The sequence below is a fragment of the Leguminivora glycinivorella genome, chromosome 3 (assembly GCF_023078275.1).
Source record: "Leguminivora glycinivorella isolate SPB_JAAS2020 chromosome 3, LegGlyc_1.1, whole genome shotgun sequence".
In the NCBI taxonomy this organism is placed as follows: Eukaryota; Metazoa; Arthropoda; class Insecta; order Lepidoptera; family Tortricidae; genus Leguminivora; species Leguminivora glycinivorella.
Genome location: NC_062973.1, coordinates 5,093,735 through 5,121,109, shown reverse-complemented (window position 1 = coordinate 5,121,109; position 27,375 = coordinate 5,093,735). Strand labels below are relative to the sequence as shown.

Here is a 27,375-nt window from a genome sequence, read left to right as displayed (position 1 = left end):
ACAGATTGGTGCAATGGTGTCATGGAGCACCTGGTTATAAACTTCTTTATACCCTTGTGTATAAATAAGTTTTTAAGTTTCATATTCGATGGTCCGAGCTAAGGTTCGTAAAGCCATGAAGCCGAGCTGATAATCATTGTCGCTAAACGCCGATCGAAACGCAGTCTGAAGTGGGTGATAAACGTACGATACGAGCAGGTATGCGTACTTATGGCTCGACGACCTTTTTCGATTGTGTGTCACCGTAAGTACGCGTAAAAACCGCTGCGCATAGTAGTCGACCATCCAACGCGTACTTGCTCGTACGCCTATCACCCACTTGACGTCGCGCCAACACTTTATGGAAAAAGCTGGTTTTCGACCCGACTTTCGACTACCAATAAGATTTTAGACATTCAAAAATCTTCAATAATAGGTACTCAACTGTTTCGGTCGCACTCGTTCAAATATAGGATAGGATTGGTATGAGCGAGACGGTCAGGAGATTGATTGTCAACATGATATCTATCATAAACACCGTTCGAAATGGCCTCATTAAAATCTAAATTTTAAATATATTGAAAGTAATATTACTAATCATTGACGTCACGCTCAAAATGAAAGAGATAGAAAATTTTACAGTATGGTACTCTTTTGCATGATTGTCATAATTCAAAATAAGAACGTTGGCTTGCGTTGTAAACAGGGACTGAAACATGACACGGGCCCCTAGCGTCATCTATATACTTTTCACTGTATCACTTGTAATGCCGTTGAACTACCGCGTGCGTATTTTTAAAAAAAAACGACATTTTTATTCAAATGACACTCTTAGTGACATCTAGTGACATAGATTTACGGCTGCCAACGGGGTACGGTATTTAGTATGGACTCTGCTGGTCCTTTATAATCGTCCTTGATATCAAGCTAACAAATATGGGCCAAATTGTCAAAACTGAGGTTCAAGAGTTTTAATCTTGTGTCGAGATAGAACTATAACTACTACTGTTACTAATTTGCCTATCTCTTTTCGAGTTCTACATATATAAGTATAAGTTGTACGATGTACAATTTTATTTAGTTGAATGATAATAATAATACGTTCTACATGACATCAAAGCTCTCCAAATGGCCTCTACGTGTTGGATCTATATCCCCACGTACGCCTTATAAATGACCGGGCTCGAAAGACCCGAGAGTTTTAAACGGAGATACAAATAATAATAATAATATATACTTTATTGTACACCACTTATTGACAATGAAATTACAAAAACAAAACATAATTATTAAGAAGCAGGTAACAACAGGCGGTCTTATCGCTAAAAAGCGATCTCTACCAGACAACCTTAGGGTAGCAGGAAACAGAATGCAAAGAACAATGAACGGGTAGTGCCAACATAAAATTACGTATTCAAACTATACATATAAATAAACACATCAAAAAGTAAGAGAAAAAAAATGCAAAAGACTAATTTGATATATTATACATTAGACAAAGTTATGATTATGCACTACCAGAAATATATTCCCACAACACAAGCCTTCCTGAGTTTACCGTGGGCCTCAGTCAATCTGTGTAATATTTGTATGTCCTTCGTTTATCTCGGGACCATGGGGTCCCGGACATTTGGAAGGCGGGCGTGGGACCGAAGCCAACAGCGCAGAGGCCCTTTAAGAGAATTTAATCTAAAAGGTGATGTGACACCAACCGACGCTTATCTCTGTATGCACTATAGTAATGGACCCAAGGACAAGCCCCGGTTAGTGTAGAACTATTGCAATGAAAAGAGACACATATTATATAAAAACATGAACAAATAGGTAGGCGGTGACTCGCCAACTCACTATATGGGTCCCCGAAAACGGCCGCTCTCTCGGAGTGACAAGGGCACAACATAGCGTGAGCGGCTCAGGGTGTGGAGAGGTCTGGTGTGCGCCGCTTTCTACCCAGTCTGTTCGAAACAGCCACTGTGCCAACTCGCGTCTAATACATCATCATAAAACTATATGACCTTGACGCTGTATCATTGTGTCAAACAAATGCATCCGATGCCCAACGAGCTCCTCACATACAAAGCCATTAGTGTGTTTCACATTATCCTATCCGATATCGGATGTAAGACCAGGTATCCCATACATAACAGGCGTCATCATGGATTTTTTCTATTTAAATCCTTCCGACATCCGATATCGGATCGGATAATGTGAAAACGGACTTAAGCTCGACAAAATGATGTAGACCGATCGCACCTTCCAACAGAATTTCGTGAAAGCAAGGATTTACATCAAGGCTGGCTGAAGAAATATGACGATAGTCGCTTCAGCAAACAGTATTGTCCGGATGAGTCTCAACCAATACACCTAGAGATAGAGTCTCTCGCTCTCTGCGTACGTTAGATACATATCTACTATGGTATCTAGTCTAACATCTAAATAATTTATTAATATCATGTTACTAATAATAACAAGTATTGTAAAACATTTAAAAAATTTGGTGATTATGAAGTACGCATATTCGTGGAGATAATTAAATAAAGTTATTTAAAAATACTTGTACTGATAAAATTATCATGAAAAATTCATATTTCGCGCAATTTTAACAATTTTAATATGTAGGTATTATAGATGTATAAAAACGAATTTGGTATTCATATGATTATTTTTAATATAAAAAGGCTTCGTAGAATGTAACTTCATCAGTTCGTCTACTGGTTGTTCTGCGAAGCTCACAACTGTCAGAAGCTATGTTTGTACCGATCGTCCTGGCAGCCGTCTGCCTTGCCAGCAGCACGGTCTTGGCTGCAACTGACAAGCCATTCTATGACGTGGAAGACGCTGAGAACTTGTTCGAGAGTTTTCTCCAAGAGCACAATAAAGTGTACAAGAACCGGAGGGAGTATTACGAAAGGCTTGGCAATTTCAAGAAAACTTTGAAAAACATAAATGAGCGAAATGCCAAGTTTCCTGATACTGTGTTTGCATTAAACCAGTTTGCTGACTTATACCCTGAAGAGCTACAGAAATATAATGGCTTCACACTTCCAACCAATGTGAAGGGTGTAGTACTCCCTGACGGGCCGACTCCGACGGAAGATCACTTTGACTGGAGGGACAAGGGTGTTGTTTCACATGTAAAGTACCAAGGATTTAGTCTTAGCTACATCTTCAGCGCTCTTGGTATGGCGACTTTATTAGATCTTACTTTATATTTCTTTTAACGGTACATCTACATTATTCCATGTATTTTGTGGAATCTCGAATGAAAAACTAAAACAATCATTACTTACTGTCTGCTTTCTAACCGAGTTTATCCATGTATTGGTTATGATTTGCTTATGATCTATTTGATTTAAGAATATGAAAATTATGAATCAATAACATAAGTTTTACATCACAAGATGGTTTAATTCATCGCAAAATCTAATAAATCATGGGTGTTCGTACAGCAATTAGGGATTTTAGTTTTTGAATGAAACTCTGAAAAAGGGAAGTTCTTATTTAGTAAAAAAACGAAATTGATACCAAATGAATTCATTGACAATTTGACAGGTAATATTGAAGGGCAGTACGCCATCAAACACAAGCAATGCCTAGCCTTTTCTGAAGGGCAGGCTTATGAATGCCTCCGCACAGGAAATGGATATTATTGGCCGCACAAAATTATGCAGTAAGTGATTATCGCTACCAATATAAAAAAAAACATTTCTATCATGTGTGATCTGATGTAGTAATAACGTTAATATCCGAATCTTGCACCGAGTCAGATGACGCAACGTTGCCACGCCATGTCGTCGCCGAAACCTAAGGGACCAGCCACACTTACGCATGGAACGGACGTCCGGCTACGCCGCCTGAATGTAATTCAAAAAATATCTCCTCAGTTTTTTGAATTACATTCAGGCGGCGTGGCGGAGACGTCCGTTGCGCGCCGCAAGACACGCGACGCCTAAGTGGGGTCGGTCCCTAATGTTTAATTTATGTTTCTTTTTTATATTTTTTGTATTTATCTTCTGCTTGTGTCTTAATTTTTATTTTATTCTGTAGTTTAACAGTGCCTTAGCTGAACTGTAATGCTGTTTATACAGATAGTAATAATTATTAAATAAATAAATAATTATTACTATCTGTATAGGAAAGTACCTATTTATACTATCTATATTTTGCTTACAAATAGTGTCTATAATAATACTTACTAATCAATGATCCTGATTGTTCATTATAGCACTTAGTTCATAGAACTTGGTGACTTATCCACGTGAATCCAATTATGCAAAAGACTTTTGTTTGTAAGTATAACTAATTTATCTTAAAAATGCGTTCATTACAGGGAACTTGCTCAGACAAAGAAAAAGTTAGAAAAAGAATCAGACTATCCCTTTGACGATGAAAAAAGAAATTGCAGTGAAGACGCCAGTAAGGGAGTTGTGCTAGTAACAAGTGGTGATAGGATCGAAATCGCGGATGAAGAAGAATTGAAGAACAAATTGGTAAACTTAGGACCTCTGGCAGTGGGTGAGTGCCTCACATATATTAAACATATAGGTTCGGCATTTAAAAAAGGAAAAACATTATCCTTTAAGATTTATTGCCATATACCTTAAAGGAGCACGTGATTGAACCAATTGATCCATTTTCTTCTTAAAACTGAAATAAACTACACAATATAATTTGCCCGTAAGCCGTGCCCGAGGCTATGCTCGCACGAAAAATGATAAAACATCAGGCCGTCCCTATCGCACTTACAAATAGTGCGATAGGGACAAGGGGCGGCCTGATGTTTTATCATTTATCGCGCGACCATAATTGCTCGCCAGGTAACGCATACGCGACAGTCTGATGACTCTGAGCACCTCTAGTGCAGAATGGTATAATGGTTTGCGTCCCATGCGTGAACTAACTCAGTTGTTTTCGATATAAACTCGCTATATGGTCCTCCCTTCTTGGCAACATTTTAAATAGAAATTATTTTTGGTAGGACTGCTCTTTTGGATTTTTGTTGTGGCTCTTTGGATTTTTTTGGAAAAACCTTGTTGAATAATTCGGCCTGGGAAAATTTTAATAATAAAGTTATTTCTTTTCTTTCAGGTATAAGTGCAAATGACTTAGCCAGTTACTATAAAGGCATACTAGAACCATCCGACTGCATAGGAGATACAAATAACCACTCCATGCTCTTGGTCGGCTATGGAGAAGGTTTGTACGAATTTAATAAATCATTGTATTTTATTACCGATAATTTTCTCAGTAGATAATACAAAAGTACGCGACCAGAAGTAATACAAGTAAACGAAGGGAAGGGTACGGTGCCTTATAAATTGATATGTCATATTATGAGGAAAATAGCTCACTCTTCTTGACTTCTGGTAATGTCATGAGGTATTTACTTATGTATTCCATGTGTTGTGGATCACCATGAATAAAGTGAAAAATCAGAGGAACCGTTCAGATTATTTCTTAAAACTAATTAACTTAAAATATATTTACAAATAAAAAATGCTTCCCAGGTCTTCGTCGGCGGTAATGGTGCCTAGTAAAAAAAAAAATTAAAAAAAAAATTTAATCTGTTTATTTCTAAGAAACGTGCATGCATTTATAATATACTTAACTATACTACTATACTTAGTATAGGTAGGCAGCGTTGCCTTTTAATTACCTATTTGTTCTTTGCAGAAAAAGGGAAGAAGTACTGGATTCTTAAAAACTCGTGGGGCGCATGGTGGGGAGAAAAGGGCTACGTGAGACTGTTGCGAGGAGTGAATGCTTGCGGCATGGGCACCGAATACACCGCCCACTCCCAGGTGGCTTAGAGTCTGCCGTCACTCCCAGCCGTTCACATCACCGTACATTCTTTGATTGCATGTTGCTTCGGTTAACATAATGGATATCTTCATTTAAATCTATAATCAATTTAAAATTCTCTATCTATGGTAAACTGCAAAACTCATTTCATTTGGTAGCTATATTTCATCTAGGTATGTTATGTTCTATATATTTTTTAATTATTATACTATGTACGTATGTACATATGTATGTGTGTATGTTATTATATTATGTACTGAAATAAAATCTGTGTTGGCATTTGAGTATTTTTTAAGACTTATCCTTCCAAATATAAAATAATTGGTAAGTATGTACTAGAACTTTATTTAAACTACTTAGAACCTAGTTCGCTCGAGACTCGCGTTCTAACCGAAAACCCTTTTGTAATGAGCGAGACTGATGCAAACATAAATATTCGTGGACTATATTGTTTTATATTGTCTCAAGTTATCTCAATACGTTGATGATCTATGTATTTTAAACAGAGCAATTAACCCTGATCACTCCACCATGAGAGCGGAATGGGCAGCTGAAACTATTGTTGATTATTGTAACAGAGATGGGGCCTTAAATGCAATGTGGAAAAGACAGAATGCATCTTGTTCACAAAAAAGAAGAAATTCAAGCCGACGGCTAAAATAAAAAATCAGACATTCTCATACAAAAAAGAAATAAAATATCTGGGGGAGTTATTTTCGATAAGACTCTTAAAATGACTCCTCATAATACAGACAAAGTATAAATTGAAATAGATATCATACACGAAAGAAAAAACGACAAGGCCCACTGGTGGCCGAGCCGGGAATCGAACCCGGGTCTTCAGCTTACGCGGCTAACGTCTTCACCACTAGACCACCGGCCCGCCGTGGTACCCGACGAAATTTCTCTAGTGTATGTTATCTCTGATAAGGCTAGGCGCCTTTTGACCTTGTGCTTGCACCTCCTATACGAAACCTTTACAGGATTACGATATAGCGAGAGAGATGGTGCTGCCATCTATACGACTAGGGAACAAATCAAATTATTTTATTCAATTTTTTTTGTTCTTTTTTTCAAGTAGTCACACTACTATAATTATATAAATATTTTTTTAATAAAGACATGAGACGTTGGCCTCACGGGGCAGCGGCTCCCCGTCCTCTGAGAATTAAGTAAGCATAAAAACTGTAAAATATGAAATATGAATACACTTTCTTACATCTTTAACTCATACCAGTGACACGACACCTTCAGCTTACACAGATCTTTCCTAGACATAAGTCAGCTGACACAATCCTGCGGAAACTAAAAGATGTACTTAAACATTAATAGGCAATAAACGATTTCTCATTCTCATTCTCATTGTTAGGAGTGGAAATAACCTTAATACATGTTGATTGGTAAATGAATAATATAAATATATATTTTTTTGTAGAGAATCCGACCTCATGGGCCCATATAAGTACACAACTTATCAAAATCGCTTTGCATTATATACCTTGCAATTTTCATATTCAAAATTATAGGTTTATAGAGACAAAAAAAACATTCAGTAGGTCTTAATATGGATCCTTGCGTTGTGCCATAATAGGATTGTAAAAGTTTGCTTCCCTCTCCAGCAATACTGACAGTATTAAATATTCCCAGGTGATAGTTTTTAAACCAGTGTAGTGTTAGGTTAGCCACTGTCTGTCATTTTGTGAACCTTTTCATTAATTTAACGATTTAGAGTATCAAATGCTCTTCTAAAATCATTTGCTTATTAGTTTGCTCAAAATTCCGATTAAATTTGCATAATGCATAAATCTTTGCCTTTCATTTTAAAAAACTTATTCACATATAGTTAACAAGGGCTTACGGGCTGGTACCATTTGATATCCTGGTCGAAATGTAGCCGCACCCCATATAGGGAGATACAAATGTTTGCCAGTGTCAACTACGCTTATTCTTCCCAAACTATAAGAACCCAACTTTCTTATCTATTTTTCTTCGCCATCCCTTTTCTTTGGTCTTCTTCTTTCCAAAAGATAATGAACTTACACTCGGGAATTCTGTGCAGGCCGTCGATGATAGGTGTTATTAGACATCATATCATTATTAGAATGATAGATATATAAATACCTATCATGACTGATAGAGCTGTTGTAGGCATTAAGCCCAACTAAATAATAGTACTTAGATTGATCGCACTATGCAACGCCGGGCCGTGCTTCTCGATATCACCTTCCATCTGAATGCCGTGAAAACAGTCTAATTCTAGGTTGCCTGATAAATTAATTAATATGACGATAGTCGGGATGAGTCTCAACCAACAAATACTGGAGAAACAACAAACACTAGGGTATCTAATAAGTATTTACATTATTTATTAGTAACGATACGTAATATAAACCTTTTCAATTATTTGGAAATAAGAAGCGGATACACGTGAAAGAAATTAAATAAAGTTATTTTTAAATACATGAACTGATAAAATTACAAATAAACACATAATATACATTGTACGTACTTTTAAAATTGTTCATATAAAATACACGTGGAAATACTAAAACGTCTAAGGTATTTTTATGTGTTTTTTTCTACATATATAAAAAGACTACCTACGTGGAAATGCAACTTCAACAGTTTGTCTACGGGTTGTTTTGGTAAGCTCACAACTGTTGTCGACCACCATGTTTGTACCGATCGTCCTGGCAGCCGTCTGCCTTGCCAGCATCACGGTCTTGGCTGCAACTGACAAGCCATACTATGACGTGGAAGACGCTGAGAACTTGTTCGAGAGTTTTCTCCAAAAGCACAATAAAGTATACAAGAACCGGAGGGAGTATTACGAAAGGCTTGGCATTTTCAAGAAAACCTTGAAGGACTTAAATGAGCGAAATGCTATGTTTCCTGATACTGTGTTTGCATTGGATCACTTTGCTGACTTATACCCTGAAGAGCTGCAGTCATATTTTGGCTTCAAACTTCCAGAAAATATGACGGGTATAATACTCCCTGACGGGCCAACTCCAACGGAAGAACACTTCGATTGGAGGGAAAGGGGTGCAGTTTCACGTGTTAAGGAGCAACTAAACTGTGGTAGTTGCTACATCTTCAGCGCTGTTGGTATGGCCAGTTTATTATGTAGATCTTAATCTTTGTTTTATCGGAGTCTCATTGAAAATTATATTATCAATTTAAATTTTTATTACTAAGTTCCATAAATGCCTCTTACGATATACATATTATATTTTAAAGTATTTTATTCGTACTATTCGATATGTCTACTTATTTTCGCAAACTAACACGCCTTCTTATGGAATAATAAAAAAAGAGCTTGACTTTTTTTATTATTCCATATTTTTATGGAATTAAGAATGTAACAATAAAAATAAAAGTATAAAAAAACACTAAATTGAAACCCAATGAATTCATTGACAGGTAATATTGAAGGGCAGTACGCCATCAAAAACGAGGTATGCTTAGCCTTCTCTGAAGGGCAGGTTCTCGACTGCCTCACCACAGGAACATGTGCCGGAGGTTACATGCACGAGGTTTTTCAGTAAGTAATTATTGCTACAAAAAAAAACTATTTCTATTTCATTTGGTAAGCCGCGGTCCACTGGGAATCCCAGTAAGGGCATTTATTTGTGTCATGAGCACACACATTTGGACCTGGGTCATGAATGTTCCAAAACAAAAGCCTTCTCTAACTTACCGTGGCGTGGGACTCAATCTGTGTAAAATTATCCTACTGTTTTTTTTTTTTCACTTTTACTTACAGGTACGATTTCCAGGCCCCTTATTTAGAAACGTGTGCTCATAAAATATTGCCTCCAATCTAAATAGCGGCTAACAATACTCATGAATAATGCATTCTGATTGTTCACTATAACATATAATTATTGGAACTTGGTGACTAATAGGACTGACTCTCATCAGGGATCTCAACTCTTTTTACGCCAAATAGTACGAGTTCTTAACCAGATCTATAGTCCCGTCTGGCAGAAAGCATGAAACTTGGCATGTATGTAGCTTATAGGGTTATAAGAAAAAATAGAAGTAGAAACACGCCGAGGTGTCAATGTTTCCCCTCTTTCCCCTCACTTTTGTATCCCTGTTTTCAGTTTTTCTATATTTCCATGAAAACCGTAAAAGCTACAATAATAACGTCTAAAAGAAGTATATTCTCTATAAAATTCTCTACAATACTGTCTTTGGAAGTATATAGCTAGAACTTATAATTTTCAAACTATGCTCATTTTCCCTTTGCCATATTTGTGTTTGGTGACCAGTAGGATAAGGTAAGGCCAGCGACTTTGCACTTTTGCCTGTGGCGATGCTGTTTGGCAAAATTGTTCATTGGGTCAAACTGATCCGATTTAGCCCAATAGTCATGAAATCGCACGTGACTACTCCCCACAAAGAGAAGGGGAAGGGGCCGGTTCCCTCGATGAAATCTATGCAATACTTCTTCTGACTCTTAGCGACTAGGGCAAATCGTATATCATTTCCGTGTAATGTAGGGACGTGTTAATCATTTCTGAAAAAATCGTGGCACCTTTTCATACAAAAATAACGATTTTATAACATAATAATGTTCTTTTGTGTATTTAATTGTAACAGTTATGTCATTTACAATTAAATCGTGGCAATTACCTCATTAATAAATAAAAAAATTAGGACATGTTAGCCCAAAACCTAGTTCTGATGATGGGATCCTGGAGAAGTCAGGGGATCTCCTCAAATCTTAAAGGCATAAATATAGTGATTTTTGTGTTTTTATAAGAACAGAATGCATTTAAGTTCAGAACAGTGACATTTGGTCCAGTGGAACTGCTGTTGATCATCAGAACGTTACTCCTCAAAACTGAACGGCTGACTTATACGGACTTGGGTATTTTTATAAGAACATCATGTATTTATGTTCAGAATAATGACATTTGGTGCCGTGGAACTGCTGATGATCATCAGAACGTAACACCTCAAATCTGAACGGCAGACTTATAATAACTTTGGTATTTTTATAAGAACATCATGCATTTACGTTCAGAATAGTGACATTTGGTGCAGTGGAACTGCTGATGATCACCAGAACGGAACTCCTCCAATCTGAACGGCACACTTATAATGACTTTGATATTTTTATAATAATATCATGCATTTACGTTCAGAACAGCAACATTTGGTGCAGAGGAACTGCTGATGGTGAGCTGAGAGAGGAGTTTCTCAATCCTCAAATCAGACCGGCATACTTTTAGTGACTTTGGTATTTTTAAAAGAATAGCATGCATTTGATACGTTCAGAAATCTCCTAACAAGAGCTCTGATCATCGACAGCAGTTCTACAGCAACGTTACTGTTATGAACTTAAATGCATGATGTTCTTATAAAAATACCAAAGTCTGCCGTTCAGATTTGAGCAGGTACGTTCTCGTGATCATCAGCAGTTCCACTGCACCAAATGTCACTTTTCTGAACGTAAATGCATGTTGTTCTTATAAAAACACCAAAGTCACTATAAGTGTGTTGTTCAGATTTCAGGAGTTTCATTTTGATCATCATCAGGAGTTCCACTGCACCAAATGTCGTTGTTCTGCACGTAAATACATGATGTTCTTATAAAAATACCAAAGTCATTATAAGTCTGCCGTTCAGATTTGAGGAGTTACGTTCTGATGATCATCAGCAGTTCCACTGCACCAAATGTCATTGTTCTGAACGTAAATACATGATGTTCTTATAAAAATACCCAAGTCCGTATAAGTCTGCCGTTCGGTTTTGAGGAGTAACGTTCTGATGATCAACAGCACTTCCACTGCACCAAATGTCACTGTTCTGAACTTAAATGCATGCTGTACTTATAAAAACACAAAAATCACTATATTTATGCCTTTAAGATTTGAGGAGATCCCTTGACTTCTCCAGGATCCCATCATCAGAACTGGGTTTTGTGCTAACCTGTCCTAAATTGTTTATTTATTGATGAGGTAATTGCCACGATTTAATTGTAAATGCCATAACTGTTATAATTAAATACACAAAAAAAATACATAATTTTGTTATAAAATCGTTATTTTTGTATGAAAAGGTGCCACGATTTTTTCAGAAATGATTAACACGTCCCTACATTAAACGGAAATGATATACGATTTGCCCTAGTCGCTAAGAGTCAGAAGAAGTATTGCATAGATTTCATCGAGGGAACCGGCCCCTTCCCCTTCTCTTTGTGGGGAGTAGTCACGTGCGATTTCATGACTATTGGGCTAAATCGAATCAGTTTCACCCAATGAACAATTTCACCAAGCAGCATCGCCACAGGCAAAAGTGCAAAGTCGCTGGCCTTACTTATCCTACTGGTCACCAAACACAAATATGGCAAAGGGAAAATGAGCATAGCTTGAAAATTATGTTCTAGCTATATACTTCCAAAGACAGTATTATAGAGAATTTTATAGAGAATATACTTTTCTTAGACGTTATTATTGTAGCTTTTACGGTTTTCATGGAAATATAGAAACACTGAAAACAGGGATACAAAAGTGAGGGGAAAGAGGGGAAACATTGACACCTCGGCGTGTTTCTACTTCTATTTTTTCTTATAACCCTATAAGCTATATACTCGTACATGCCAAGTTTCATGCTTTCTGCCGGACGGGACTATACATTCATACTAACTATGCGTTAACGCCCCGCACTAGAGGTACTAAAATGCTTTAATTACAGGGAACTGGCTCAGAAAAAAATGAAGTTAGAAACAGAAACAAGCTATCCCTATAAAGATAAAAAAGGAAATTGCAGTGCAAACGCCAAGATGGGACGTGTGTTAGTAACCAGAGGCAATCAGATTAGAATCGCCGATGAAGAGGAATTGAAGAACAAATTGGTAAACTTAGGACCTCTCTCTGTAGGTGAGTAGGTACCTACCGTACATATTTTAAACGTTGACGCTTTTTTAAGAGTCCGTAACTCAAAAGGGATTAAAAAGATTTATGCACGTAACCCTTAATGGTACACGTGACAACACCATTTTGATCTATTTTGTTCTTAAAACTGGATTTATGATTCGGTGAAGTTGTGTTTGAATGTATGGGAAAAAAAATCCAACTAAACTTTAATGTAGTACCTTAGGGTATGGTGCTTTGCGCACACTAGCGTCCCCTACCGTCCCCTTGCCTCAACATCCCATTTTAGCACGAAATAGATCCCGATTTACAGTTTTTCTAAAAGTATCTATGAAAGAATTAATTCTTATTGAATTTTAAACATACAAGGTTACATGCATTTTTTTGTAACACTTACCATATTCGTGCATTAGCTTCTTGAAGTTCGATATAACTCAGTGCTTAATGAAATAAAATATTTTTTTCAAACTTTATCAAGCTACTAGTTTTTGCCCTTCTAAAGTTACTTTTTTACCAAGTTTCAAGCCTGTAGCTTAGAATAAATCTTATTCCCCATACAAACTTCAGCCAGCCTCATTTTAACTCTCTTAAAGGATAAAAATCAAAAAAACGCTGAAATTAGCTTCTTTCCATTTTAATATTACCTTTATAGTCTTTATACGAAAATTCAAATTTCAAGCTCATATATATTGGCCACAGCATCCATTGTAGATGTTTGTTGCGGCGCTTGTAGGTTTACGGGGGCTTGCATCTTTGTTGATGGCTATAGAGTCCTATAGCAGCGCGGCACTTCTTGCCACAACGACCACACACAAAACGTGAGTCTGCAGGGGGTGGTAGCGCTCGACGAATGCTTTTCTGTTTTAGATTTTCTAGCCAGTTACTATCATGTTGCGATATACCGACACTAATGTCATGACGCCATTCAGGTCTCATATCGGCACGTTTCTCCCAACCGTCAATCTGGATACCAAAACTGTTCATGTCTCGCTTACAGGAATCCTTAAAACGTAGGGCAGGACGTCCGACAGGTCTCTTTGCACCCGCTATTTGACCTAACAACACTTTTCGCGGTAGCCTCTCAGGGTTCATACGATATACGTGACCGAGCCAGCGAAGTCTTCTTTGTTTTAACATGGCAAACAAGCTGCAGCTATGCGTCCTCGACAGCACTACCTCATTGCTAACTTTATCTTTCCATGTAACATCGAGTATAGTCCTCAGGCAGCGCATGTGGAAAGCGTTAAGCTTCCGTTCTTGTTTCGCATATGTAGTCCACGTTTCTGATGCGTACAATAATACACTTAAGACGCAAGTCTGGTACACAAGGACTTTGGTGTACGTAGTAAGCATACGGTTTCTCCATACGCGCGCAAAAAGCTTTCCGAAGACAGTTGATGCTCTGCCTATCCGAGTATCTATCTCCTTGTCGTTAGATAATGACTGCGTGGTAGTAGAGCCAAGGTAGCAGAAATGATCCACTACATCGAGTGCAACCCCGTCGAGCATGATTTTTGGAGACCTATTTACGCCTTGTACCATAATTACTGTCTTCCGAGTATTCACGCTCATCGAGAACAAATAACAGGCATAACCAAATCGCGTCACCAGCTCCTGAAGTTCCTTTTCAGAGTTCGCAACTAGTGCAGCATCATCAGCATACAAGAGTTCTCTAGCAATAACGTCAAGGCGTTTATTTCTTGACTTGAGAAGACTAATATTGTACAGTTTACCGTCCTTTCTGGTATGAAGATGCACTCCAACGTCACAATCACCGAAAGCAGTCAGAAGCAGTGCCGAGAAGAAGATATTAAAGAGGGTAGGTGCTAACACACATCCTTGTCTGACCCCACGATTTACAGAGAAAGGCGCCGACTTTTCACCGTCAAATATAACTGAGGCATTCATACCATCATGAAAGGATCTAATAAGTGTCAAAAGCTTTGGAGGACATCCAATTTTGCGCAGTACTTCGTACAGACCTTCTCTACTCACGGTATCAAATGCCTTATTAAGATCGATAAAAGCCATATAGAGTGGTACATGATGTTCACGACATTTTTCTTGTAATTGCCGAAGAGTGAATATCATATCATTTGTCGAACGACCAGCTCTGAATCCACACTGTGACTCAGGGTAGATATGAGCGGCTAAGGAGTTCAGTCTTCGCAAAACCACTTTCGCAAATGCCTTTCCTGCAATGCTCAACAAGGATATACCCCTGTAATTGTTACAGTCCAGGAGACCCGTCTTCTTGACGAGGGCAGTATCTGTGAAGACAATTATACCTTCTTCTGGAAAGGGAAAAATGACGGGGAAAGGCGAGAGCATGGTGTTGGGTTCGCTGTTCGTAACTCCTTACTCAGATGTTTTGAAACGCCCACTTGTGTATCCGAACGCATCATGGCGATAAGATTAATGTCAGCAACGGGTCCTATTACTCTAATCTCAGCCTATGCACCGACTTTAAAAGCTGCTGCCGATATCAAAGACAACTTCTACGAAGATCTACGCCATTGCCTGGAACAAGTCCGCGCTGCGGACAAACTTCTATTACTTGGCGATTTTAATGCGAGAATAGGAAATAAAGCTGAAGACTGGCCGGAATGCATTGGTAATCACGGAATCGGCAACATCAATGAAAATGGGCAGCGCTTGCTGGAGCTCTGCGCGTCTCTGTCGTTGTGTGTGACGAACACCTACTTTAAGAATGCACCTATTCGTAAGGTATCATGGAAACACCCACGGTCAGGTCACTGGCATCAAATTGATTTTATTATCACAAGGAAGACAGGCCTGCGTGATATTCTTAACTCCCGTACATACCACAGTGCTAACTGCAACACAGACCACTCCTTGATTATGGCAAAAACACGTTTGATTCCAAAGAAGATTCACTCTGCTAAGAAAGCGCCTTGTAAAATTGTACTGAACACTGCCGCTATGCTGGACAAGAGCTTACGCAAAGACTTAGAGAAGCTAATTGAAAGCAAACTTAGTAAAGACGTTCTGGAGTCAACTATAAACGCTGAAGAGATGTGGCAATTGATAAAGAGGGAAATAACACAGGCATCCGAAAAGGTGTTCGGCAAGAAGGAAAAGATTGCCAGTGACTGGTTCACGGAGTATGAACACATCCTGCTTCCATTAATTGAGAGGAAACGTGCAGCTCACTTAAACATATTGAACAATCCCAGAGACCCTGCAAGACAAGCTGAATACAAGGCAGCTAAGGCAGAAGTGCAGCGCACCAGTCGCAGTTGCGCTAATGAGTACTGGGTCAAACTCTGCCAGTCTATACAGCAATGTCGGGATGTGGGTGACTTCAAGGGTATGTACAAGGGAATCAAATGTGCAGTCGGCCCGACTAAGCGGAAGCGTGCCGCAATCAAGGACCTTGATGGAAATCCGATTACTGAGAAAGCAAAGGAACTTGATAGATGGGTACAGCACTACTCAAACTTGTTCTCTCAAGAAGTGTCTTTCCGTCCAGCCGCACTGGCTGACTGGAGTTCTCGTCCCATGATGACTGAGCTTGACGACCCCCCCACGGGCGAAGAATTCGTTGAAGCTCTCCAGGGTCTGAAACTGGGTAAAAGTACAGGTCTCGACAGTCTTCCTGCTGAATTAGTAAAGATCGGTTGCGTTTCTTCCCCCCTTTTCACTCTTTTGCTGCGCTGTTGGGATGAGGGTACTATTCCGCAGGATATGAAGGATGCTGATGTTATTACTCTATACAAAGGTAAAGGAGATAGAGGAGACTGTAACAATTCAAGCTCATATCCTCAAAATAAAGGTAGATCCTCATACAAACTTTGGACTCCCATTTCACCCCCTTGACGATGTATTCCTGTTATCCCTCACTAGGGACAAAGGGCTCTTAGAAGAATCTTTCACTTTTAACGATCCTAAGCGGCTGCTTCCAAATCCTTCCAGCCTAGTCCACTTGCTTCAGCCTCCTTCTCCACGCCTCCACGTCTTATTAATTTCGAAAAATCCTCCCTTAGTGCTTCTGTAGACCTTATAAGTACCTACGTGCCAAATTTGGATTGTTTAGCTCCAGCGGTTTGTATTGTGCCTTAATTTAATAGCTGCTCTTATGCGGCCCTACGTCATCTATTGATTGTTTTTACTTAACACTTTCGCTACCAAGAACCCGACTGTCGGGCACACCGCTCGTAGAAGCGTAGCCGATTACATGGGTTTCCCCGTATGTAGCGAAAATGTCGTAGCGCCGCGTAGAGCCCGGTTTCGAAAGTGTTAAAGCCAAACATGAAACTTGTAGCTTTTTGACCTGTTTCATAATACTGGGAGATTGTACAAAAATATTTCCTTTCAAAAAAAGAGTAGAAACAAAGTGTCGTTTCAAATCATTATATGGAAGAGAAAGAGATGATTAGATTTGACACTTTTCAAATTTTACACTTTTTTGACAGGTTGTGAATAAAGTCACGCCATCATGGTGTTTAAAATTGGCAGTTTTTTATTTCCATTATTTATTCAGAGACCATATTTTAAATCACACATATATGTCACAATTTGGATTTCTTTCAACCCCTTTTTGCCAAGAGTGGCACTGAAACTTAGTAGTTCATGTGCTCTGCCTACCCCTTTATGGGATGCAGGCGTGATTATATGTATGTATGTATATTCTTAAATTTGAAACGCAGGCTTCATCACGTGAACACAAACTCGTTATTAGTTACAGTCATGCTTAAAATTAGTGTCTATAAATTTAATATGTATGTTTACGAAATTCGAAATCTTACATTGTTAGGTATAATTATTTTGTTGTTGATATTTTTGCTATCCTGTCAGACCTAAATGTGATAAGTATAGGTTTCACTAAATTAACAATCTTACCTTACAGTATCAACTCCAACAAAACAGCTTATGCTAAAATTATTTAAAGACTCGAATAAATTATTGTTGTTTAATCATTTAAGTTTGACATCTGAGATGCTTAAGATTTAAATTCTCCAACACTTAATGGTAATATTGGGTTGGCACAAAAGTAATGAGACACTTGGTTTACGTTTTATATTTTTTATTATTATTACAATACAAAAAGCTTAGTCGATGATGTAATCACCATTAGCATCTATGACTTCTTGCCAACGATTCGGCAAAGTTTGGATGCCTTTCGTCCAGAACTCTGATGGCTGTGCCTCGAAAAAGTTGTTCAACTCCACCTGTACATCATGGAAATCATTGAATTGTTTACCCCGCAAATGTCGTTTCAGGGCTCTAAACAAATGAAAGTCTGATGGTGCGAGGTCTGGAGAATAAGGTGGGTGGGGTATCGTCTCCCAGCCCAAGTTCTGCAGCTGTTGGCGAACGGCAGATGCGACATGAGGTCGAGCGTTATCATGTAGTAAAATTACAGTGGCTCGTCTTCGTCGTTTTTTCTTGATAGCAGAAGATAGTTCGGTGAGCTGTGTTAAATATTTGTTAGCGTTTACAGTTTCATTGTGTAATAGTTCATGAAACAGCATGCCTTGCGAGACCCAGAAACAACAAAGCAAAACTTTTAAGCGGTTCTTTTGACTCAGCTTCGGTTGAGTTGGTGGCGTTTCTTCTCGAGGCAGCCAAAAAGCACGACGTGTATCGTTCTCATAATAAATCCATGATTCATCTCCCGTAACCAGATCAGTCAAAAACTCTTTACGTCGGGGTCGCAGCAAAAGTAATTGACAGATGGCGACACGGACTGCGCGACTGGCGTCGGTAAGGATGTGCGGTACCCATCGAGCCAAAACTTTTCGATACCCAAGCTCATGCAGATGGTATTCCACAGCGTGGTGACTGCAGTTAAGTGCTTCCGCTAATTCACGAGTAGTAGCATCAGGATTCGACTGTAGTTCGCGGCGTAAATCGTCATCATTGAATGCAGGTGGTCGCCCTGAGCATGACTGACTTTCAAGGCTCTTGTCTCCTGATTTAAAACGGTCAAACCATCTGGGCACAGTAGCATGGCTTGTACTTCCAGCGCCCAATGCAGTGTTGATATTGTCAGCCGCAGCCCGCGCACTGTGGCCTAACAAGTACTCGTATAAGTAAAGTGTTCGAACTTGTCGCTCGTCCATTTTATTTCAATCTAACTAAACCAATCACGAGGGCGGCTTTATATACCCTCACATTAAAAGTACCTAGAATGTTCTACAACATACTAGAATATTATCGAAAACAATTAACTTAAGAAAGGAAATGTATAGAGTTTTGTAGAGTGTATCATTACTTTTGTGCCAACCCAATAATAAACAAACTCAATGGGAATACTTAATTAAAGATCTCGGGTTAAATTAGATTTCTTCAAGGGTATATAATAACATTAATAACCTTCAAAGTATTTAGTACGTTGAAATACATACTGTTGTACTATGTAAAAACTTGGGAAGAATGTATTTAGTTAAAAAATACTGCTACAGTATTGTTATTTTCCACAGATCATTTACAATATTAGATGGTGTAAGTAAGACCACACACTTTACCATACAGTATCCAGTATCAGGCTGCGTAGACAAGTAGCCAATCGTTTAAGTCAGTCACTCAGGCTCAGGACTACGGGGGCGCTAGTGTGCCCTAAGGTGTCAAACCGGATTTCTTTTTATTTGGATTTAATTTCCAAAAACACAGTTTGACACATACATTCCCGCAAGCAGTGCCCGTATCTGGAATCAAACCAGCATGCTCTGCAATCAAGGCCTGATAAAATGTGCCTGTAAACCTCTCTGCCCCCAGGACACAGCTCACACAGCGGCATAGGTCAAAATTATCTCTCCTAAAAGCAATTTGAAAGAAGAAAGAACATTGTTGTAAACCAATTCGGTTGGTTTCTCTACATAAACCCACTATGCTATGATCCCTTCTTGGCAACATTTAAATGAAAATGTTATTTTGGTGAGATTGCGCCACGATTGCGCTATTGGAAAATGTAACATGTCTTAATGTAAATAAATCAACTAACATGGATCTATTGGAATATCCCCTCATGGGAGCCTGGGGTCCGCTTTGACACCTAATCCCAAGATTTGGCGTAAGTACTAATTTTACGAACGCGACTGCCACCTGACCTTCCAACCCAAAGGATAACTAGGCCGTATTGAAATTTGTCCGGTTTCCTCACGATGTTTTCCTTCACCGAAAAGCGACTAGCAAAAATCTAATGACATTACGCACAGTATAAACTCACTGGTACGAGCCGGGGTTCAAACCCGCGACCTCCAGATCGAAAGTCGCACACTCTTGCCGCTAATAAACATTTTGGCCTGGAGAAGGGCTAAACATAAAGTTATTTCTTTTCTTTCAGGTTTAAACGCCAATGACTTTGTCGGTTACGAAAAAGGCATACTAGAACCACACCGGTGCATAGGACGAAAAATTAACCACGCTGTGCTCTTGGTCGGCTTTGGAGAAGGTTTGTACGAATTTAACTATAATTATTTGTTTCACAAGGAGGCAAAGTTGTTGTTTAACATGTAGAACATCGAAACCAAATCATTCTCGTAAATTTATTCACGACAGCTTTGCACCCCTGTTTATAAAATGCAACATTGCCAAGAGAACTTTTACCAGTTAGTGTGGTGGTACATACGGGCAGAGGCAATACAAGTAGAGTTGTGCCATTCCCGAAAATGTTCTCCCGTTTGTATGGGAAATGTAAAAGTAAAAGTAAAATGAGAACGTTCTCGAGAAGCTATTTAACTAATAGCTCACCATTCTCGAATTCTAGTTATGTCACCAGGTATTTATTTACCCCCTTACTCATAAACGTACTCTAAAGTTATCAAGCCGATAAAGTTCGTTTGTCCTTTTCTATCACGCCAATACGTCGGAAAGGGACAAACGAACTTTAATCGGCTTGGTAACTTTAGAGTACCATTATGAATAAAGGGGTTATTATTTACATTGCGGATAATCTTGAAAAAAAAACATAGGAATCATATTTATTTATTTTTGCAGAAAAAGGCAAGAAGTATTGGATTCTTAAAAACTCATGGGGCAAATTTTGGGGTCAGGAAAAAGGCTACGTGAGACTGCGGCGAGGAGTGAACGCTTGCCGCATGGGCACCAACTACACTGCCAGCTCCGAAGTGGCTTAGAGTCTGCAGTCACCTGCAGCCGTTAACATCACCGTGCATTCTTGGAATGCATCTCGCACGGGCGCTTCGATTAACATAATGAAAACCTTCATTAGGGTAAACTCGCCTCATTCGGTGATACAACCAAAAATCGTCTTTCGGAATAGTGCTTCAAAGATTGTATCACCGAATTAGGCGTGTCACCGAATGAGGCGAGTTTATCCTACATTTGGCTAATCAATCGAAAACTGCAAAACTCATTTCTTTTAGAGTATATTATTATATTTTCTTAATTATTAAAACAAATATCATGTGAGTTACAATTTGTGCATTTTTTAAGACTTATCCTTTCAAATATACCTAAATGCTATTGGTAAGTAGGTAGATTTTCTTTATTCGCCGAAAACTACCGCGCAAAGAGCGTAGCCGTGTTTGCATAGAAAATCGGCCCTTTCGCCAAATGTTCACTGTAATTTTTTTTTAAAGAGCTCTCGTGACAAATATTATTTACTGTAAGTTTGAGGTTTCTATCTTTTTTATTTTCTGAGATATGATTTTTTTATTAATTTACATAACATCCATTTTTTTTAACATTGGCTAATGCGATTCACTTGAACTTTTGGGACAATAATATACATGTAATGACTCACATGTTCTAGCAATAATATTTAATAGTGCCGAAAAAAATCTTGGCTTAAAGTAGGAAACAAATCTTCAGTATTTTTTTTCTCGCTTTTTAGAAAAGCGACACCTATAGTTCTTTGTCAAGTAATTGCTTATATAAAGGCCCGCAATATATATTTTTTTCAAAATAATCCAGGAGGTACTTCATACTTGAAAATGGAATAATAAAGGATACTACCCATACCGCAAACGAGCTACACAGTAAATAGGTGAATTTTAGTCGCAAACCTCTTTATTATTAACAATATTGGTACTGGAAGATTGCATTCATAAGGGTATTACGACTAAAATTCACCTATTTACTGTGTAGCTCGTTTGCGGTATGGGTAGTATCCTTTATTATTCCATTTTCTAGTATGAAGTACCTACTGGATTATTTTGAAAAAAATATATGTTGCAGGCCTTTATATAAGCAATTACTTGACAAAGAACTGTAGGTGTCGCTTTTCTAAAAAGCGAGAAAAAAAATACTGAAGTTTTGTTTCCTACTTTAAGCCAAGATTTTTTTCGGCACTATTAAATATTATTGCTAGAACATGTGAGTCATTACATGTATATTATTGTCCCAAAAGTTCAAGTGAATCGCATTAGCCAATGTTGAAATAAATGGATATTATGTAAATTAATAAAAAAATCATATCTCAGAAAATAAAAAAGATAGAAACCTCAAACTTACAGTAAATAATATTTGTCATAAGAGCTCTTTAAAAAAAAATTACAATGAACATTTGGCCAAAGGGCCGATTTTCTATGCAAACACGGCTACGCTCTTTTTGAACTCCCAACTAAATTCGACTAACGATATTACTTAAAATTTTCATCACACTCGAAATTAGGGTTACCTACTTCACACTTCTCAGTAACAAAGTAACTGAATGTCATAATCATAATGAAACAGCCAGACCGCACAATATTGCTTGTAGTCTTTTTCGCGCGTCTCATCGCATCGTCTACTTCAATATCGATAAATTTTGACTTCGTATGCGTCGCATCGCCGTCGCGCCACCATCGCGCGACCGTCGCCCACGCAAGCCACGGCGTATAAGGTACCTAAGAGATTAAAAAGCCTAATTTAGATCAGTATGATTTTCTTACAATTTATATTATTTGCTACCAAACGTCTCGCGACCAATAATGTTACAAGTTCGTCGGCATCTTTTTGCTGCTTTAAGAGGATTTTTCGCCACCGCGCAGTCAAATAATAAAATATTGGTTTATACCAAGGATTATTTATATAGGGTTTACATACTTCATACCTTCATACCAAGAATCGTACCTCGAGTCGAGCGCCACCTGTTAATTACTATCATATAACTACACTGATGATGCCTATCATTTTTTTTTTTGCAATGTGTATCATGATTTTAAAATAAAGAAATAATAGTTATGTGATTTGTTCTTATAAAAAATAAAAACATGCAAAAATATTTGAGGAAAATATGATCCCATTAAAAACAAAACTTGTAAAAACACCAAGTCTCGCAACTCAGTTCTTCTGGCGTAAAAAGAATTGAGATCCCTTTAATACCAAGTCGGTTAATTTATTCAGTCCCTACTTAAAGGACCTTCTGCCGTAAGTTATTACGTAGTTTACCTATAGCTAACCTAATAATATCTTATAACGACCATATCAATATTAAATAATATATATTTCATGTTTTAAAGAAAATGGACTGACTTGGCAATCGCAATTTACACCGTTGACAAAATTGTTTCATGCGATTGCCAAGTCAGTCCATTTTCTTTAAAACATGAAATATATTTAATATTGATATGGTCTTTATAAGATATTATTATGTTAGCTATAGGTAAACCACGCAATAACTTACGGAAGAAGGTCCTTTAAGTAGGGACTGAATAAATTAACCGGCTTTTACGCCAGAAGAACTGAGTTGCGAGACTTGGTGTTTTACAAGTTTTGTTTTTAATGGGATCTCATTTCTTTTTGTAGACTCTTTGTAGGTAGATAGTCCACCTTTTTTCCTTCTTTCCTAATTAACCTCCTCACACACGAATTAATAGTTAATAGGTATATGGCCCTGGGGCTGATAGGGGATATCCAGTTCGGTACCTACACGTGAGCGTAGCAAACGTGAAATTTTGACTAAGAGTATGTAAGTAAAAAATGCATTCTGTCTACAATTCAAAAAATATTTATTTGCTGGAAATAATAAACGCGAGCGAAATGAGCGCGAATTTTTTTCATATTAATGACTCATTTATTTATAAAGACTTAACCCGCTAGTGGAGAGGAAGAAGGTGGGATTCTATCAAAACCCTTGTCTTTCATAGGCCAAATGTACTTGCAGGTCCATAACTGTATCGGGAGGCCCATTTCGGTGTTTTTTTTTTCAGTAGAGCCCTTCGGTTTCCTAGTGCTCATCATCACGCTTGCTCCTTTGACTCTCTGAGACGTTTTTTTTAAGGGATAGGAGGCACACCAGCAGACAGGTCGCCTGATGGTAAGCAATAACTGCCGCCCATGGACACCCGAAACACCAGAAGTGTTGGAGGTGCGTTGCCGGCCTTTAAGATGGGTGTACGCTCTTTTCTTGAAAGTTTGAAGGTCTTATTGGTCCGGAAATACCGCAGGCGACAATTTTGCTGGCATACGTTTTATGAAGAACTCCACTTCGGACTGTATTTTAGACACATGATATTTAGATTACGACGTAACTTTGTAACTACGTAACTTTAATTGATGCAAGGCAACACCACATACTTAATTGATAGGAAACTAAAATCCTCCTTTCATTTAATTGCACCTTATAAATGTTGTACACTGCGATATTTTGATACATCGTTCCACAATAATATCTGAATTAATTCCTGACACCTCTCGCTAGCTGGTGTCCTATCGGTAAGAGCGTGCGACTTTCGATACGAAGGTCGCGGGTTCGAACCCCGGCTTGCACCAATGAGTGTTTCGGAATTTATGTGCGAAATGTCATTTGATATTTGCCAGTTGCTTTTCGGTGAAGGAAAACATCATGAGGAAACCGGACTAAGGTAAGGGCGGCTATCAACGCGGGTATCGAAATCGACGTCCATTACCGCCGCATTTGCAAATACGCATTTTATAGGCAAACCGACCAATTTCCTAAATAAAGTTACTCACACAAAGGAAGCCTGTTTAGTTGACTAACGCACATATAGGCGCTAGAGAGTGTGAATGAAAGAAGACACTCGCTATTTGACAGTTTTTGCCACGGGGCCGCAAGAAGAGGTTGTGTCATACTGACGCGTGACGCTAAACCTAAGTGAACTCCAATCTCATTTAGTAGTTTACGTAATAATTGTGGTAAATAGGTGAAAGTTATGCATTTTAAATTATTGTTTATAGTTTTCTACATGACTTCTGAGCACTTTTTACGTATTGTTTAGCCTGGAAATGTGTTTAAAGTGGAAATTAAAAGACAGCGGTGAAAGGCGCCATTTCGTGAGTAGATTCTATTACTGTGGTATACCACAGTAATGGTTAAAATAGTGATATTAGTTCTTTATGCTTTATTTTAAGTATATGTGATCAGTTATATAATGTCTTACAGTTGTTTCAATCTTGATCTATTCACGCTATCAAAGAACTATTTACGTGGTATGAAAAATATTCAACAAAACCTTAATTTTTAGCAAAAACTTCATTACTGATTTCGTAGTTTCTATGAAAACCGTTAATTTGTCAATTTTTTTAAGCATTGAGATAAAGTCTGATGTTTACTTACCAGTTATGTAAACTTGGTTTTAATATAAAGTTGCAATATTTTATTTTGATTTGTAATGAAAATACATCTGTATGACATTGTTTTTATTGATCGGAATTAGATTTTATTATACTCCAATTTATGCCTATCACCGATGGTACGATCGGATAACCCTCGGTAATGGAATGTATAGGAATCTATTACCGATCCATGCAATATTTGTTTGGGTCGGTAATAGGTTCCTAAAGAAGTATCTATTACCGAGCGACATATTAGTCTTGTATCAAAATATGACATTTAGAGTACCGTAAGTACAGATTTCTTAGATGAAACTTAGTCTTCTGTGGGTATTCATAAAGGAAGATAGTATAGGTATATGTATTTGTCATAATTTGTATATTCAACCGTCGGTATTAAGCTCCGAATTTTGAGATGGGTTTCTATTTACCGATGGCAGAAAAACACTGTCATTCATACCCTCGGTAATGAAATCTCAATTCGCGTTAATAGAACCGCAGCCTGTTCATTACCACGGTAATAGAAAATTTAGGTATGCAGGCTTCAATAATTATTTTATGACAAATAATAAACTAAAATGATCCAAAAACTCTTCAAAACTAATAGTTCAATAAATACTCTTCCATAAAAAAATATTTGTGGTCGTTAACGAGCTTTGATACCCCTAATTTTTTGGAATCTTTTGAAATCTTCCTGAAGTACCACGTTAATAGGCGCCATTACCTTAATTCCAATAACGTCTAGTTTACCCTTCGGGTTGGAAGGTCGGATGGCAGTCGCTTTCGTAAAAACTAGTGCCAACGCCAAATGTTGGGATTAGTTTTCAAAGCGGACCCCAGGCACCCATGAGCCGTGGCAAATGCCGGGATAACGCAAGGAGGATGATGATGACCTCTCGCTATTTTGGAATATGTGCGCGCCCACGCAATACAACACTTTTTATTATTGGATTTATTCACATGTAGGTACGATTTTGTCGGCCCCCTTACCATTCGGTGCCTAGAGCGGTCGCTCCACTTGCTCTACCCTTAATCAGCTATATATTCTTTCACATATTTATGATCTCGACTGTACCTGCTATTAACGACTGTAGCACAAGTTTTTTTTATTATCTACATTTGAACATAATAGTTAAGTACGTATTTATATTTAATTACATTTTACAACACATTGATTATAGGTACTCATATATTTAATGCGTATGTGAAGTTGGTGATGTAGGTAGAATTGCAATTTACTTGTTTTAAATTTTTGCTGTACTTGGCAAGGGCTCGCCCTCATATATATACATAAACGTCGCGCATGTATTTACCAACAGGGTACGCAGAGCACACGAACTCGTTTCAATGCAACTGTTGGCAAAATTATGAAGGGGTTGTCAACTTGTCAGCCTAATCGTCCAGACCACAACACTAACTGTATTAAAAATTTGAAGCTTCCAAGTGTACTAGAAGTGACTTATTACAATTGATGATCGTGTGTCAGTCAGCCAGTGAGTGACAAAACTAAGAAACTTTGGCTAGTAATTATTCCTAAACTATTGGTTCAAATTTAATAAAATTTGGAATATACCGTGTTTATACAATTATTACTTGGGTGCTGAAAATTGAGGCTTCTAGTTTTATTCAAAACGGAGTAACAGGGGGTTGAAAATGGTCTGAAATGCCTCGAGAAAAGGATGGTACGGCCGTGCCTCTTTTTGCTCGACTTGGCGGGGGCACTGCCGTGCCCCCAGATATCCTGCCGTTCCTGCCGTTCTGAGTGCGTATAGTCAACCAATTGGAACCCTATAGTAGGCCACTCTACAACCATGTCAAAATGACAGGCAGTAAGAGATTTATCACAATCTGATTTATAAATCAGATTGTGATAAATCTCTTACTGCCTGTCATAACGTCATTAAGACATGGTTCTATAGTGGCCTAAGGTTCCAATTAGTTGAACTAAATATAAGTTCGATATTTTAGACTGATATTTGAATAAATTGAATAATTTATTAATAATTAAGTATACATAACATTAAACATTTACAAATGTGGAGATATTAAGTACGTACACGTGTACACGTGGAGACTATTAAATAAAATATTTCAGATTTTTTTTAAATGTTGATACCAAATACACGTGGAAGTAGGTACTAGAAAAGACAGATTCTTTTGTTCGATATAAAAAGGCTGCGTTCAACATTATGCATCATTAGTTTGTGTACTGGTTGTTCTGGTT

General features: G+C 38.0%; 2 protein-coding genes across 2 annotated transcripts; both read left to right on the top strand.

The window, feature by feature from the left end:
- The first annotated feature begins 2,722 nt into the window (after nucleotides 1-2,722).
- LOC125224990 (probable cysteine protease RD19C) lies at nucleotides 2,723-5,941 on the top strand. Its single transcript, XM_048128507.1, has 5 exons — nucleotides 2,723-3,159; nucleotides 3,532-3,649; nucleotides 4,310-4,494; nucleotides 5,068-5,175; nucleotides 5,653-5,941. Exons 1-5 carry the CDS (start codon nucleotides 2,727-2,729, stop codon nucleotides 5,787-5,789), a joined length of 981 nt encoding a protein of 326 aa, XP_047984464.1. The 5' UTR covers nucleotides 2,723-2,726; the 3' UTR covers nucleotides 5,790-5,941.
- A 2,486-nt stretch (nucleotides 5,942-8,427) lies between these two features.
- On the top strand, nucleotides 8,428-21,072 carry LOC125224671 (macrodontain-1-like). The gene is made up of 5 exons (XM_048128098.1): nucleotides 8,428-8,889; nucleotides 9,205-9,325; nucleotides 12,490-12,674; nucleotides 19,978-20,085; nucleotides 20,631-21,072. Exons 1-5 carry the CDS (start codon nucleotides 8,454-8,456, stop codon nucleotides 20,768-20,770), a joined length of 990 nt encoding a protein of 329 aa, XP_047984055.1. The 5' UTR covers nucleotides 8,428-8,453; the 3' UTR covers nucleotides 20,771-21,072.
- Nucleotides 21,073-27,375: the final 6,303 nt, after the last annotated feature.